At 37.6% G+C, this 16,282-nt stretch overlaps 1 protein-coding gene across 2 annotated transcripts in view; it reads left to right on the top strand.

The window, feature by feature from the left end:
* The first annotated feature begins 2,796 nt into the window (after positions 1–2,796).
* Positions 2,797–16,282, top strand: part of LOC117295935 (myosin-IIIb-like) — a 41,450-nt gene continuing 27,964 nt past the window's right edge. For both annotated transcript variants that reach the window (XM_033778738.1, XM_033778737.1), the window contains exons 1-8: positions 2,797–3,186; positions 4,639–4,704; positions 5,966–6,099; positions 9,231–9,333; positions 10,207–10,309; positions 12,182–12,338; positions 13,371–13,470; positions 14,967–15,098. In XM_033778738.1, coding sequence (XP_033634629.1) covers positions 3,070–3,186; positions 4,639–4,704; positions 5,966–6,099; positions 9,231–9,333; positions 10,207–10,309; positions 12,182–12,338; positions 13,371–13,470; positions 14,967–15,098 — 912 coding nt within the window. In that variant the 5' untranslated portion in view covers positions 2,797–3,069. The remainder of the gene's footprint in view (positions 3,187–4,638; positions 4,705–5,965; positions 6,100–9,230; positions 9,334–10,206; positions 10,310–12,181; positions 12,339–13,370; positions 13,471–14,966; positions 15,099–16,282) is intronic.

Below are 16,282 nucleotides of genomic sequence, written 5' to 3' on the forward strand. Positions count from 1 at the left end.
CTGGGTCTGGCCCGCGGTGCTCACTCGGGTGAGCCCCTGACAAGAGCTCAACGAACGATCACACTCGCCCCCTCGTTGTGACGGCATGCACCTCAGGTCACCCCCAAGTGACCCACTCCACAAGCAGGGCACTGGGGACTGACCCGGGTGAGCCCTGTCTAAGCTATTTGAACGTACCGGGGCAGACCGGGTCGACCCAGGGAAGCTTAATGAACGCACCCACTGTGGAGAGTCAATTCCTTTGTGTACATTTTGTGTACTCCCTAAATGGCGGACAGGATGTGAGCTACCTCCTTTTGCTCTGGTGAGGGCGCTGTTTGAGGGTGACATCATGCAAGGGGGTCTATAAACCCCATGCACAGTGTGCCATCATTACACTGGCAAGGTGAAACAATGGAAACATGCATAGACCTTTTCGCAAATACCCCTTGCGCAAGTGCTAGCTGTTGAATGAGGTGCATGCTGGTCTAGCTTGCGGTCAAACAAGATCGTAGCTAGACCAGCATGCACCTCATTTCACGCCTAACGCGATAATGCAATAACATCCTTGCACAGTATGCACTCTGCCCTGCACATCCCTCAGCCAATGTGAGTGTCTTCCTTTGACCTCAGTAAGGGTGCTTGTTGACCTTCATATTGTTGACATCATATGAAGGGATGTGTTGTTGATCTTGCATTTCTGGCGTTTATTGTTATCTAAGAGCAGGGTTCAATGTCATAAAAATGTTCAGGAGAAAATTTTGCTGAACAAATGTGTCTGCTTAGCAGAAAACCAATTGTAAACAGTCTGCTTACCGTGGCTCTGCTTACCAAAACATAGAGCAGTGCTATAGCCTGTAACAGTTTCCTGCTTACAGGGTCAGCACCAAATAGCTTTGCTTTAGCTGTGTAAGCAAAGAGTGCTTTTTAATGTGGCTTGTAGCCAAACTCTGCAAAGCGGGACTTTCATGTGCTTAGCACATTTATGCACTGATTAGCTGTATGAAATTGCACCCCTCAAAAATAAACTTTCAAACTGCAGTCAGATTTGTTATTTCAATGGCTATTATATTTCATTTTAGAAAATATTTGCCAGACATTAAAATTTGTTGGAAATTAAAAACGCCAAAATCATTCAAACCAGCCGTGGCAGTTAATGTTGATTGGCAACATTAACTGCAATAGCTGGTTTGGTATGATGACATGGCCGAATTTCATAGAGCTGCTTAAGCAGAAAGGAGCAGGATGCCAGTCACAAATTGTACACGTAACATGGTAGTTTGGCTGGTAACCTTAATCTGGTAAGCATAATTTTGCTGTCCCTGGCTACTTTTTGTGATTAAAGGTCCAATTTCATAGAGCTGCTTAAGCACAAAAAGTAGCTAACCACAACAACATAATGCTTACCAAATTAAGGTTATCAGCCAAAATACCTATAGTGACATGTAACATTATTGACTGGTATCCTGCACATTTTTGCAGAAAAACCTTTAAGCAATAATATCTGCGTAAGCAGCTTATTTAAATTGGGCCATGTGCTAGCTGTAACGTAGTCAATCGTTTTGAGATTACAGTTTGTGAATTAAAGTGTTGTATTCAGTTTACATGGAGTTAAAGTTGTTTTATTGATAAAAAAAAAAAACATTGTTTGTGTGATGCCTGTTGTATGCGACTGCAACGTGCACAATGGTTCATTACAGAGTGAGAACAAATACTGTTCATCACTGAAGCACTACATCGAGATGAAGTTGAGAATGTGTATGGGATTATGGAGCTATAAAAAGTCTAGTGGCACTCGTGTTACTCATATGTAATGTATTGTAATAAAACAAATATTTATTAAAGGTTTGTCATCAAAATGGGTCTTTATTTTTGAAGTGTGTATTGGAAGGGTAGCTGTAGCACACTGCGGTAGTGTGTCATCGCTGCTGAGTGGTTTAGTGCGCATCGGACTCAAGCTCTGGTTGCTGAGTCATCAGGATGTGGGTTCGAATCCAGGTCTTGTCAAGACACTTCTCTTCACCCAGGGGTAACCGGTAAGAGGATATCTGTAAAGGGCAGAGATGGTTCTAGTGATTGATTTAGCTTAGTGCGCTACATACTTGGCTGCACAGGATAGCAGGATGCAGGATAGGTATGTACTCCTGAGGAAGCTGAAATGGAGAGACATAAATTTCTTGTTGATACAGGGGTACTGAAACATTGATGCAATGAGCATTCTTTGGAAATGCACTAAATAAGATTTGATAATATTCTTATCATCAACAAATAGAAGCTGAATATCTCATGCAATGCCTTGAATCCCATATGGACTGAATTGGTTTTTTTTTTTATCCCATTAGAAAAACTTGACCAAGAAGTGACCCCCCCCCCCCCCCCGAATTAAATAAAATAATTTTATTATGTTATTCTATTATGTTATTCACTTTGTATTTCTCAGAAATAGGCCTGCCCCAATTCCTATAAATAACTGGATAATTTTTCCCCCATATGGTTTTCCAGCCACCTCTGGTTGGCTGCCAACGTCACACATACCTCAATAAAAGGAACCCCAATGAAACAGTGGACCAATCACTGCTTTCGTTCCATTATCAATCCGGCCATTCAGCCAATCAAATACCCCGAGAAAAAGAGTGAACTTCTCAACTAAAAATAAGTGCATGAGTGCAGACGAGTAACGGATGACCGCACTTCACTCTGCATTGCATATACCTGTTGTATTGTTATGTAAATTCTCCTAAATGTCAACTCACCGGTCGTCTGCCCGCGCCCACCTGTATTTTCGTGTACCCAGAACACGTCACCGTGCTATTTGTGTATACATCTACAATCTTTTGAATAAACGTATACCTCGGCAGTGGTAGTACACGAACTTTTAACTAAATTCATTGATGTGAGATATACCTCCATGGTTTGGCAGAGCAAAGAGCGGTGTAGCGGACAGTGACCGACTCGACCTACAGTACAACACCATAACGTGGATCAATAACAACCTACCGTGTGTCCATCTCTCTTTTTTTTAATCAACGAGTAATTTATCAGCGGAAATTATCCGTCATTAGCAGCCTAGCGGGGGCTTTAATTGGTGCGATGGCCGATCCGGACGTACCCGTCGGGACAACGGACGACTTGGCCTCTCTCGGGAGATTGGATGAAAGTATTTTGCTGAATGAACTCAAACACAGATATAACAACGACAGGATCTACGTGAGTTTCATTTAGTGCCGCAGTAATTGTGCTAATTCGTATGCTAAATCATGTATTGGAATTGAGAAAACAAGCTTTCACAGAAAAAGTTAATGGCTAGTCTGTCTCGAAGGTCAAAAGACGAAGGCTTATTGAAAAAAAAGCTGTGACATGTGCCTACCTGCTTTTCTTGTGTTGATTTTTATTTATACTTTTAATTCATCAAAAAAATGTGAGTACATAAAGACAGTGGACACTATTGGTAAATATCAAAGACCAGTCTTCTCACTTGGTGTTTCTCAACATTTGCATAAAATAACAAACCTGTGAAAATTTGAGCTCAATCGGCCATAGAAGTTGCGAGATAATAATGAAAGAAAAAACACCCTTGTCACACGAAGATGTGTGCTTTCTGATGCTTGATTTTGAGACCTCAAGTTCTAAAGTTGAGGTCTCGAAATCAAATTCGTGGAAAATTACTTCTTTCTCGGAAACTACGTCACTTCAGAGGGAGCTGTTCTCGCAATGTTTTATACTATCAACCTCTCCCCATTACTCGTCACCAAGAAAGGTTTTATGATGATAATTATTTTGAGTAATTACCAATATAGTGTCCACTGCCTTTAAAGAGTTGCCTTTAGTTAAAAACTGTTGGAGGTGATTTTTGTTTAATATAAAATTGACTGTTATTGTTAGACTAGCTGTCAACTTTGTAATCTCGCACTCTAAAAAGTTGATAGCCGCTGTTGCCTGGACTAATATTAAAAAAATACTTATCTAAAATGGACGATATTCATAGCATCTCTACTTGGATTTAGCATTTTAAACGTTTGTGCCTGTCTTTTGGGGGCAGGTAGGACTAGACCCTCGTTATTTCACATTCATGATTTCTTAGACATGGATGTTCAGATTATCATCAACAAAGAGTCCCTTAAAGGAACATTACAGAATTGGTAAGAAACAAAAATCGTGAAGATCACAGATTTACACAACACGGTCTAATGATGATGATAATTGAAAACATCCCTTTAAATATTTCTGTCTGAAATGTCATATTTAATGAGAAATAAATAATCTAACTTTGCGTTTGGAGTTTATCGCTCAGCGAGCGTTTTATTCATTTTCATTTTGGCATCGATGTAATGCAAAATTTGTAATCGTTTTTTTCTCGCTATTCTCTCGTGACCTTGATGGCCAATCGATCTCAAACTTCTACAAGTTTTTCAGTTTATGTATATATGATGAATTACATAAAGTGCTTACACTGCCAGCAACTGTTTTGTTAGCAAAAACCAATTCTGTAATGTTCCTTTAAATAGCTCTTTTTTGTGAAAGTGTCTTCTCATTTTCTCTTCTCATCAAATATCGGACAAGAAGCTTTTCACCCCAATTCCCTTTGCCTCATCCTTCATCCTGCCTGTAGTGATTTCAGCTCCATTTAACATGACCCCTCTTAATGCTTTTCTTCTATAGACATATGTTGGTGACATCCTCGTTGCAGTTAATCCCTTTAGGGACATTGGTATTTACGGTCAACAGGTGAGTGTGTATTAGAGTATCACAAACCCCTTTCCAAATGTAATTGCTCAATCACTGGGTAGAATTCAAGTTGGGATGCGTAATTTCTACATTGAGTTACAGGTACCTAAGAAAGATATCCACCTGGGTATCGGTGAATGGTTCAGCAAGAGATTTCTTAACCTCCTGGGGCCTATAGTTTCATCTTCCTCCATGGTTTAATAGAGCTGCCACTGAAAAGTACAACAAAGTTATGCTGAAATACCATACCACATGTATACCAACTTTTACTTATAAGAGATGTTAAATTTGCATCGGGGATAAAGAATATTAATTTTGTTTTTTTTACCCATACACCGATGTGTGTTAGCACTGTATACTCAGTACTTTCCTGAGTCCTGTGAAAAATTATCACTGGCATGTTACTCGGGTGGGATTCGAACCCACGACCCTTGCAATTCTAGAGCAGTGTCTTACCAACTAGACTACCGAGGTTGCCCGGTAGCTAGAGGCAGTTTACTTACATTGTACAATATCCTGATCATTTTTACACTCTGCACTATAAATAATGTGAAGCAGTATTTTTGTTTAAATTGATTTCAAAACTTAAAGGAACTCGTTGCCTTGGATCGGACGAGTTGGTCTATAAAAAAGCGTTTGTAACCGTTTGTTATTAAATGTATATGGTTGGAAAGATGTGTAAAAAAAAGTATAATACAATGATCATCACAAATTTGCCTCGAAATTGCGTGGTTTTCCTTTTACTCTGCGAACTAACACAGTCGGCCATTTATGGGAGTCAAAAATTTGACTTCCATAAACGGCCGACTGTGTTAGTCGACGAGGTAAAAGGAAAACCGTGCAATTTCGAGGCATGTTTGTGTGGATCATTGTATTCTACTTTTACAGCATCTTTCTACACATATGCATTTTATAACAAACGCTTTTCAAAGACCAACTCGACCGATCCAAGGCAACGTGTTCCTTTAATCACTTTTTAACCTGTTTTTGTAAATAAATATGTAGCTCAAACAAGTTATCGTGAAGTGCTTATATCTCTCAAATTTTAATACCGGTGACATAAGCCCAGTATACATGTTAACCTGTTTAAACCTAATTTTTAAATCAAAACTGAGTCAAGTGGCCCCGCGGAGCTGGGATAAATCTATTTTAGTAAAAAAATACCTGTTACAACAATGTTAGTGTTCCTTAACTTAAACTCGATGAGTACCAGCACTATGGTTCAATATTATTGAGTTTCTTTGGGGGTATTTTATTTCAGCAAAGTGAGCTGTACAAGAATAAGAGGAGGACGGACAATCCACCGCACATCTTCGCCGTGTCAGATTCATCCTACCAGGCCATGATTACAGGTAGCGCAGTGGGAGGCAAGAGAAACCAATGCATCGTTATCAGGTAAGATCTCCAAGGGCAGAGTCTTGAGTCTTGAGTAGTGTGATGCCTTTGCAGCACAAATCTGGCTAAACTGGGATGGGTGCAGCATGGCGTCACAGCCGTAAGGTGCAAGCGAAGAAAGAAAATAGACAAAGTGCAGACAAAAGAGCTAGAGAAACTGGGACTGTGCTTCAGGCCTGGGTTTCATAGTGCTGCTTAGCGGCCAATTTTGGCTTACTATGTAATTTCCATTTCATAGCGCTGCTTACTGTAAACACACGAAAAGGCATGCTCACCTTCTGGTGCTTACTGCACAACAATAAATGATGTCACAATTCAAATCCATGGACGACGCGCAATATGGCCGCCTAATTTTTCCGCTATATGCTTGCACCTTAGCAAATTTTTCTGCTACAGTAAGCACGAAAATTTGCTTACGGTTAGGCAGCGCTATGAAATTTGGCCCTGTGTGCTTCATTTCTTGAAAGGGCAAGGGCAATGACCAGGGAGCATGGAGGCAAATGCCTAGCCTTTGTTGCATCTGTGACGTATCGGGCCTTGTGCTTGGATGCGCCTTCGCAACTGAAGGAACCAAAACAGGCACTCTCTCCCAAGCTGTTTTTTAGTCCCCTGCAATAAACAACTAAGACATTTTTAAGTCGACTTAGTGAACAAAATCAATTGTAAATTTGTCACAATTTGTTCCACTTCTTTACCAATGTAGTGTTCCCAAAAGCTCTGTAAAATTTAAACCCGTGTTTTTTTCAAAAGATGGAAATGCCATCATGATTTCAACATACCTCGTAAGATTTTGATCCTAGTTTCAGGTTATTTTGTCAGCGATGACTCTTGTCCCTGATTAATGTTGCCAGACAGTTGAAAACTGTGATGGAGAAGATGGGTCTGGATGTTAAGTTCAGATTGAACAGTTTAATGAAACATTTAAAGGCGAAGTATAAATATGTTTTTGTTTGTTTTACCATTGGACTGTTTAATCCTATTTTAATGTAGATCTATACCATAAAACTAACCTGTGAAATAATAGTTTTACAAGGTAACACACAATCTGAGAAGTGTATCTGAATGGGACATTAAAACTTTACATAACCACGCTACTTTGAAGTGAAATGTTTCTCAAAATGCTTTTTGTAATATTGAAAGCTGCTGTAGGCTTCTAAACAAGAAGGTTTTTTTTTCCATTTCAAAACCATTTTTATTTGATTACCAAACACATACCTTCCCTTTAAAGGCAGTGGACACTATTGGTTATTACTCAAAATAATTATTAGCTTAAAACCTTACTTGGTAAACAAGTAATGGGGAGAGGTTGATAGTATGATTAAAACATTGTGAGAAACGGCTCCCTCTGAAGTTACATATCTTTTTGAGAAAAAAGTAACTTTCCACGAATTTGATTTCGAGACCTCAGAATTAGATTTGGAGATCTCAAAATCAAGTATCTGAAAGCACACAACTTCGTGTGACAAGAGTGTTTAATTTTTTCTGTGTTTGGTTTGTTATTTTGTGGATAATATGTTTAGATACACCAAGTGAGAAGACTGGTCTTTGGTAATAACCAAACGTGTCCAGTGTCTCTAATGATATTCATTCAACTGTATTATTGAATGTGGATATGGTTTATTCCATGCATAATTGACTTCTAGGAGATAATTGTTTGTGTTAAGTTAGTAATTATAATTAATAAAGGTACATGTACCTCTCTCGGTATCAACTATCGCATGTGGGATTAATTTATTATGTTTTAACCTTTGGACTAATACACCATACACAAATATACACAAGGCATGACACGTTTCTGACAGTGGCACTTCAAAATGACTCTGTCAACTTATCGTGGTCCTTTATATTGTAAAAAATGATTCAACAATTTGTGTGACCTGTTAGTGGTTGTTGAGTGGTGTTGCAATATTTATAACCCCTTAAGTTACACATGTAATTTCAAAATGAAACGAATAACGAAAAGCTTACAACTTCAGAAAAGGCAAACAGTCAAGTTGTTCTAGCACCTGCTGAATATTGTTTCCACTTACCTTTCTGTGTAAGAATATGTTGACTAAGGTTTAAAATTGCAACAAGTTAAAATTATTTCAACAGGCCTGATTGATGCTTCACTCCTATAAAGGCATTATATTTTTCCTTGATAAAGGGCATCCCAATGTCAATAATTTTAAATTTGTACTGAAAGATTTCAAGGGCCCAGAGGCAAATGAACAAGGACATTGGTGTAAAATTTGCAACAAGTTTGTATATCATCAAGCCTGATGCTTTGCTCTTGTAATGGCTAGACGAACCGTTCTTTGCTTGGTAAAGGGAATCTCAATGAGGGACAGGGAAGATTTCAAGGGGCACAAAGGCAATTTGTGTATCCCCAACCCTCCAAAGCAGTTTGCATATTGCCCCCCCCCCCAAAAAAAAAAAAAAAAAAAAAAAACACACTAAATTTTTCCTTACTGATAGCTTCATGTTGGATAGCCGATACCCTATCTTGTGTGCACTAGTGAAAACCCCTTCACAATGGCTCTCTGGAAAAATGCATTCCTTCTCTTTCTGTACTTAAAACCTGCATTTTTCAGAATTTAAAACGGCTATTCATGTTTGGGTTTTGTATGGTTTGAATTGAAACAGGTCTGATACTTCTATGCATCTAGGCGACTGCCTCTCTGAGTTTTAGCAAAATGCAGTTCTTCAGTACAAAATGTGAATGAATGCATTTATCCTGTGAGTCATAGGTTTTCACCACATATGATATAGGGTATCAGCTATCCAAGCATTAGGTTATCTATGATTTTTATTTGTTTATTTATTTTTTTTTTCTTGTGGGGGGGGGAGGCAATTGGCAAACACAAAACTGATTTATCAGCTTTTAAGCAAATTCTGTGTGAATATGAAAAAGGAAAATGGCTCAAGAGTGTGCTTGAACTAAAATTTTATCATTAAGTGAAAAAGTTTCAGAAATTGTTTGTATTGCAAGCTTTTAATGATCTGTCCCAGTTCCATGTTTTCAACACTTTTTAAACGTTTTGTATTTCTTAAACCACTCATAATTTTTTAATTTATTATGATATCATTCATTAATATTCATAATTTGATGAATATTCATCATGTATTTTGCATTGAATGCTTCCATCTAGTGGTGAGAGTGGTGCCGGGAAGACAGAGAGTACAAAATTCATCATCAAGCAACTGATTGAGCTGTGCAAAGGGAAGTCACAACTGGAGCAACAGATCCTTCAGGTCGGTATGATGAGTGTTGAATAATTCATGAGGAAAACTGAATAATATGCATGAAGATTACTGTATTAAAGGAACACGTTGCCTTGGATCGGTCGAGTTGGTCTTTGAAAAGCGTGTGTAACCGTTTGTTATGAAATGCACATGGGTAAAAAGATGTTGTAAAAGTAGAATACAATGATCCACACAAACATGCCTCGAAATTGCACGGTTTTCCTTTTACCTCTTCGACAAACACGGTCGGCCATTTATGGGAGTCAAATTGTTGTTAGTTCGCAAAGTAAAAGGAAAACCACGCAATTACAAGGCAAATATGTGTGGATCATTGTATTCTACTTTTAAAACATCTTTCCAACCATGTGCATTTTATAACAAACGGTTTACAAATGCTTTTTATAGACCAACTCGTCCGATCCAAGGCAACGTGTTCCTTTAACTCCAAAGTACAGAAATTATCTATAATTTTCAATATCATCACCGTTTTCATAAAGAGACAATGCTGCCAAATTGTTATGTTTGGAGAAAATTGTAAACTTTGATATTTTACAAAGGGTCAAAGCATGGTCAAAGTGACGGTCTTCAATTGTTCAAATCTGTTATATTAATTATAGTCAGTTTAATTAATGAGTAATAAGCTGTTAAGCAGCAATGCCACAATAGTGTCTGTGTGCTCTACATGTAGCAAAAGTAACATGTAGGACTGCAACTATTTAAAAATGACAAAGCAGACAGAAGGGGGGAGGGGTTAAGGGGAGGGGCTGGTTAAACCACAGGAATACAAAAGACAAAATCAAGGGCGGGAAGAGAGGGGAAAAAGTAGGTAATTGTTTTCCTTTGATGGACAATTTATTGAGATAATTGTGATTTGAATTACAGGTGAATCCTCTCCTAGAGGCATTTGGCAATGCACAGACCACCATGAATGACAACTCCAGTAGGTTCGGCAAGTACATCCAACTCAAATTCCAGGAAGGAAAAGGTAAATAAATGAAATTAGTGAAACATAATGGAGGAAACTGCCTCATAGCTTTGGTTCTCTTGAAAATGTTTCTCTATAATATATTCCTTATAAAGGCCCCCTTTAGCAAGAACAAACTGACTTGTCCTGTTCAGTTCCACACAAAAATTACTCATACATCTAGTACCTGAAGTTTTGCATGGTATGAATGATGTAGTGAGAATTTGAACACACCGGCTCTTCTCGGAGCCAATACACCTACAAAAGATATTTAATACATGGTTGTTGTACCCTAAAGTTTACTGTTGTATTTATTGTTTATTCTTGTACATTTATTGCCCTCGGACAAAAAAGGAAAAACGTGGCCCCTGACCCCCTCCCATAAAGCAATGCTCTAGCTCATGCCCACTAGTGGAAAATGGATATTCTGCTGATGAACAATTACAATGGAGACAGAAAGGGATTGGGTTTTAAAGGTAGGGGTGTATGGTCTAACTGCAGTAGGATTGAAATACAAAAGACAAAATCAAGGGTGTGCAGAGGGAGACAAAAGTAGTTTATTGATTTCTCCCATTGAATGTAGTATTTTACCTCGTAAGGTTTGCAAGTCTCTGGTGCATCTTATATGTACATTTCGTGTTGATTTAGTTGAATAAATAATGAAAATATTTTTTCCCATTTTTTTTCCAACTGATTCGTTAGGTAGGTTAGCCTGATCAGTATTACAACTGCTTTCCCTAAGGGCCTTGTGTACAGACAGTAAAAGCATAACTTATCAGAAAATAGAAAAATACAAAGCAATAAGAAAATCCATGAATCCAAACAGAAAACTGTGTGTATAAACAGATAACAAATCTTAAGGATGAAGAACACAAGTAGTCGAGAACTCGAAATACAAAGTGTACGTCTCCAAAATGTTCTATAGGACATCCACTGGGCTCGCTTGACTTTGGAATCCGTTTTATTGCAAACCATATTGAGTTGAACTGTCTCATTAGATAGCGTCCCCTTTCGGCAGGAGTAGGACATGCATGTCCAATAACATGTGCGCAATCATCATCACAACATTGTTAGTTAAACTGTGATGAGAGGGAATAGTCTACACAAGTTGTTCACTTAGAATATGATTCTACTCTACATATATTTAAGATTATCTCTTCAAAATATTACGCATTTTGGTGACAAATTCATGTACGTACTTTTAGCGATAAAGTTCATGATCCACATTTTTGCGATCCCCACGATTTACCAATGGCCTTGAAAGAGCTTGTAAACAACTCATTTTTAATTTTTGAATCGCCCTGTTTGGCCAAGTGATTGCCTGTGGGCAAGTTGTTCACTTGATTTATACATGTTGAGGCATTACTCATTCAAGTTAGTTTATCGAATTAGTCAACTATTCAAGTTTTGTGGAGGTACTTTTATCTTTGAAGTTTGTCATGCACACGCTGTTCTCAACAGAATAACTGCACCGCGGCCCGCATTCTGGCAATCCTCGGCACGCACACTTTTGCGCAATAGTCAAATTGCGCAGAAGTGATGGTGCCCTCTGTTGCTCAGTCTCGTTAAGGAAATGAGACGTTCAACTCCATATGCTTTCTTTAGAAACCTAAAGCAGGGGTGAGAGGCATCACTGACTAAAAACTCTGGAACCACTAGGCACTGAATTTTATGACTTTTGTTATCAATTTTTTGTAATTTTCACCTTCTAGAGATTTCAAGGAGTTTTCAAGGAAATTTTTCAGTGCTGGTGAAGTTCATCAAAGAACATGATTTCTTAAATCTTTATTTCCCTCTCGTTATCTTGCTAGCAAATGAACAATGGGAATGCTTTGAAAAATACACATTTGTAATTCGATGCTTCTGAGTGGTATTTGAATTCTATCTTTGTAGTGATGGGGGCAAAGATTTCCGAATATCTACTGGAGAAATCCAGGGTCGTCTTCCAGAACAAAGGAGAGGAGAACTTCCACATCTTCTACTACATGTTCGCCGGGCTTTCTCCAGAACAGCAGAAGAAATACAAGATGTCAGGTGCCGATAAGTACAAGTGAGTGGGCTAGATTTCATGGGTGTTGGGTTTACAGATCAGACCGAAGCTGCTTGGATTCAGGTTTTCTTTTAGGTGTGTGTTGAGTTCGGATATAATTGTATGAGGATTGATCGTTGGTGTTAATCGAATTTCAACGAGTGAAAGTGTAGATTTGTGTCACTGGAGTGTGGTTAAAGGAATGACGCAGCATAATTGGCTTTTTGGGAGTATCTCTGTACTAGTTAGAATCTAGCTGGTTGACCCTTACGTTTCCCATGATGATAGTATGCTATAGATTCCAAATGGAAAAAAAATTTCCATCAGTGCCCCATTTGACACTGGTGTTCCCTCGTTTTGTTTTATTTTTAATAGAAGTGCTCTATTCTCAGTGAGAGTTGCCTTCCTTTACAAAAAAATGCAATTTCATGTACGAGTATCCTGCTTATTCAGTATACTCGATACTACTTGAGTACTGTTTTGATGGTACTCATACTTGTACACATACTTAGCTTGTGAAGTACTCACACTCAAAGTTCAAACTCAATACTCAACTGAAAAATGACCTGTATTCGAAGTCATTTTATTGATACTACTGAAAATATATACTTGGACTCGATTCGAAGTACAACTCTGCCTCTAGACGATCGATTTTCCTTGGTACACATTAGCTAAAGGCAGTTTGGGGTGTTTGTTTGTTGTGACTACTACTCTTGATATCACTGGGGCCCAATATCATAAAGCCTGTAATCACACAAAATTGCTAAGCATAGAATAGTTTTGCTTAGCACAAACAGGTTACCAGCGAAAACTACACGAAGTTTGCGTTGTTGTGGCAGGTGCCCCACTCAAATTTTGCTTAGAAATATTTCAAGCAGTTTTTTTCTGCTTAACAGTTTTATTAAATTTGGCCCTGTACTATATAGACTTCTTCTTTTCCAACAGACAAATGGGAAAAGAAATATGCTGTAATTTTTGAACCCTTAAGTTTTGAAGATAGATATCATAAAAAAACTTTATTTGGGGAATTATTATGACTTTTTTCCACTCAAGGTACCTGACCAATGGACCCAGCCTCTCGGGTGTCAAGAGATTGAAGGACATGCTGGCTGAACTGACCAATGCAATGGACCTAGTCGGCTTTCTTGATACGGTAAATAACTTGTTTTCTGAATAGTTGCTTTCATTAACTACCTTCCAAATTAGTTTTTGACATCATCATCACACTAATTTGTCTTTGCCGACTTTTCTGTTGACTTTTGCTAAACAATCTGTGAAATATCTTGTTTCGGCTAAAGGAATCAATTGAGGCTATTTGTGACATTAAAATTAGGTTTAAAAAGGGTAGAAAGATATCAGGGCAAGGTGAAACTGACGCCTCAGTGTGGTGCTTGGGAACATTTCAAATTTCAACTCATGGAAATATTCTCATAATTTCACTCATAAAGGCAAAGCTTCTGTTGAGAAAATAAATAATACAACTTCTGCCGGGACAAAATGTTTTTCTTCTGAACATCAAATATTCGTTATTTGTATAGGCAAAGCTTCTATTGGGAAAAAAAATGTTTTTCTTAAAATTTTTAAATAATGTTCCATGTTTAAAATAACAGTATTTTGATAATACAACTTCTGCCGGGACAAAATGTTTTTCTTCTGAACATCAAAGTTGCCATCCTTCAGAATGTTCCTGATTTCTTTTTTAAGGATTCCTTATTTGGAATGATGTAGAAAAAATACCCCATTGAAAAACACGACAGTGGCAGTTTTGATGTAAAGAGGAAGAAATTGCTGCCGGGTCGTTTTACTTGAAATTTTGCAATATCAAAAGTTTAGAGAAGGTGCTAAGCAAATTTACGCCGAATGTGAAAATATCTGGAGGTATTCATCAAATAATGTCTGCTAGTATGGATCCCCAGCAAATTACATTACCATTTGATGCTGTTTCTTGAGAGTCATATTACACCAATCTGCTTGCATTGTATTACAACTACTTGGAATACAGTTTTTATATCCAAGTACTTCATGGACAGGCGCCTGCATTCGTACGCTGAAATACGACTCTGAAAATGTCGGACAGGGTTGCTAAATGAATTGTCTGCAATTAAGGATCTATACTTAAAGGGATGGTACAAGAGTTTTTATGGGCGATGAGGTTAAATTCTAATCAAGTTTAAGAAATAGACTCGAGTTTTCAAAAGAAATGGATTGATTTTGTGTTAAAGTTATTGAGAACACCCTAGGGGGAAAATTTGCTTTTAATTTTGCGGTAGTCTTTGTGTTTTGAAAAGGACAGTGTGGCATAAATTAATCTTAAATACATTTTTGTGTGGATTTACAATTTAAAATCACTCATGTACTAAATTACATTTGTTAAAGCCATCTATAAGCAAACTTATGTAAATGTGTGTAGCTTTAATAACGACAAGTAAACATGATAATACGACACCTCCAAACACCCAAACTTTGTAATTTACGATTTTTCATTGTTCAACTAGAAACTCGGCTAACTACATTATTTGACGCCTTGTTTTCCACACAGGAGCAAAATACCATTTACCAAATGTCTGCTTTTAGTAAATTTGTCATTGTTCAAACCCAAACTATAAACTCAGCTAACTACATTAGTTGACGCCTTGTTTTTCCACACAGGAGCAAGATGAGATGTTTTCCATCTTAGCATCTACATTGATGATTGGAGAGATTGAGTTAGATGCCAATGATGATGACGCAGCCTATGTCAAAGGATCAGCCGTATCCTCATGTGCAGTCTCTAGCGTCTCTGTAAGTCTCATTCCTCCCTTTCTTCTGTTTTACAAGAGTCTTATTGCCAAATGAAATTTTCAAGAACAAATCCTCAGCAGCAATATCAAAAATTCATTTTAGTGGAAACCCAATGAAATTTGTTGAAATGTCTTTGCCAATTGATCATTATTTGTGTGTTCCTTTTTTTAGTTTTCATTCTTCCAAAGAATCTTATGACAAAATGTCAAACTCTTAAACCATACATAGTGGAAATCCTATTGAAAACTATTGAAATCCTCACCAATGTGACTGATCAGTAGCTACATTTAACATCCAGCTTTAATCAAAAGGAATGTTATTTGTATTTTAACTTTGCTGGATATTGCATTAAGTGACTGTGTTGATGGTGTGTGTTCCTTGTGTTACAGGCCTATGGAATTTCAGAAGAGTGTAAATCTTGAATGCACCAAGTAAAGTTCTTGCCTTAAATCCCTTCTTTTCTCATGCATAAGCCGTAGATCAGGTTATTTTTGGTGCTTTAAAGGCACTACAGATTTGGTTATTGTCAAATACCAGTATTCTCACTTAGATATCCTAACATAAAATAACAAATCAGTTAACAAATTTAACCTGAAGGATGAAAAGAATAAAACAAAACTCTAAATTACTATGAAGTTGTTTGAAAAATGCCACAAAACAAGCAAAATTCCACAAGCTACAATACGAAACACTATTAAAAGAAGAAAAAAAAGAGTGGGCATTTGAAAGGGAAAAAAGTGGCTGCACTGAAATGTTTCAAACAAACAAATTGATTGTAAATGATGGAAAGCTGTGTCCCTCAACCCATTTATTAATTACCATAACTAATATCCTGGTGTCACATTCATGTGACAGTGCACTTTTATAATTAATAATTCATATTCGATAGTTTCAACCACACTTCATCATTCTCTGTCATGCTGGCACGCACGTAAATTGTGGATGGGTATAGTTCTCTTATCTAAAAAATGTGCATTCAATGATAGGCACTGGCGTTCGTGCGTGCAACAAATTAGCAGAAAACTGGGTCATCTTTCCATGGAGAAGGAATGCTTTATCATTTTGAAGGAAATTTTTCCAATTCCAGTGCCTCATTGTTAATGTTTTTTATATATTTATGTACATTGTTTATACGTGAGACAAAAGTCATTGATCTCCAGTGGATCCCAGCTCATATCAAAACT

The sequence above is a fragment of the Asterias rubens genome, chromosome 10 (assembly GCF_902459465.1).
Source record: "Asterias rubens chromosome 10, eAstRub1.3, whole genome shotgun sequence".
Classification (NCBI taxonomy): Eukaryota; Metazoa; Echinodermata; class Asteroidea; order Forcipulatida; family Asteriidae; genus Asterias; species Asterias rubens.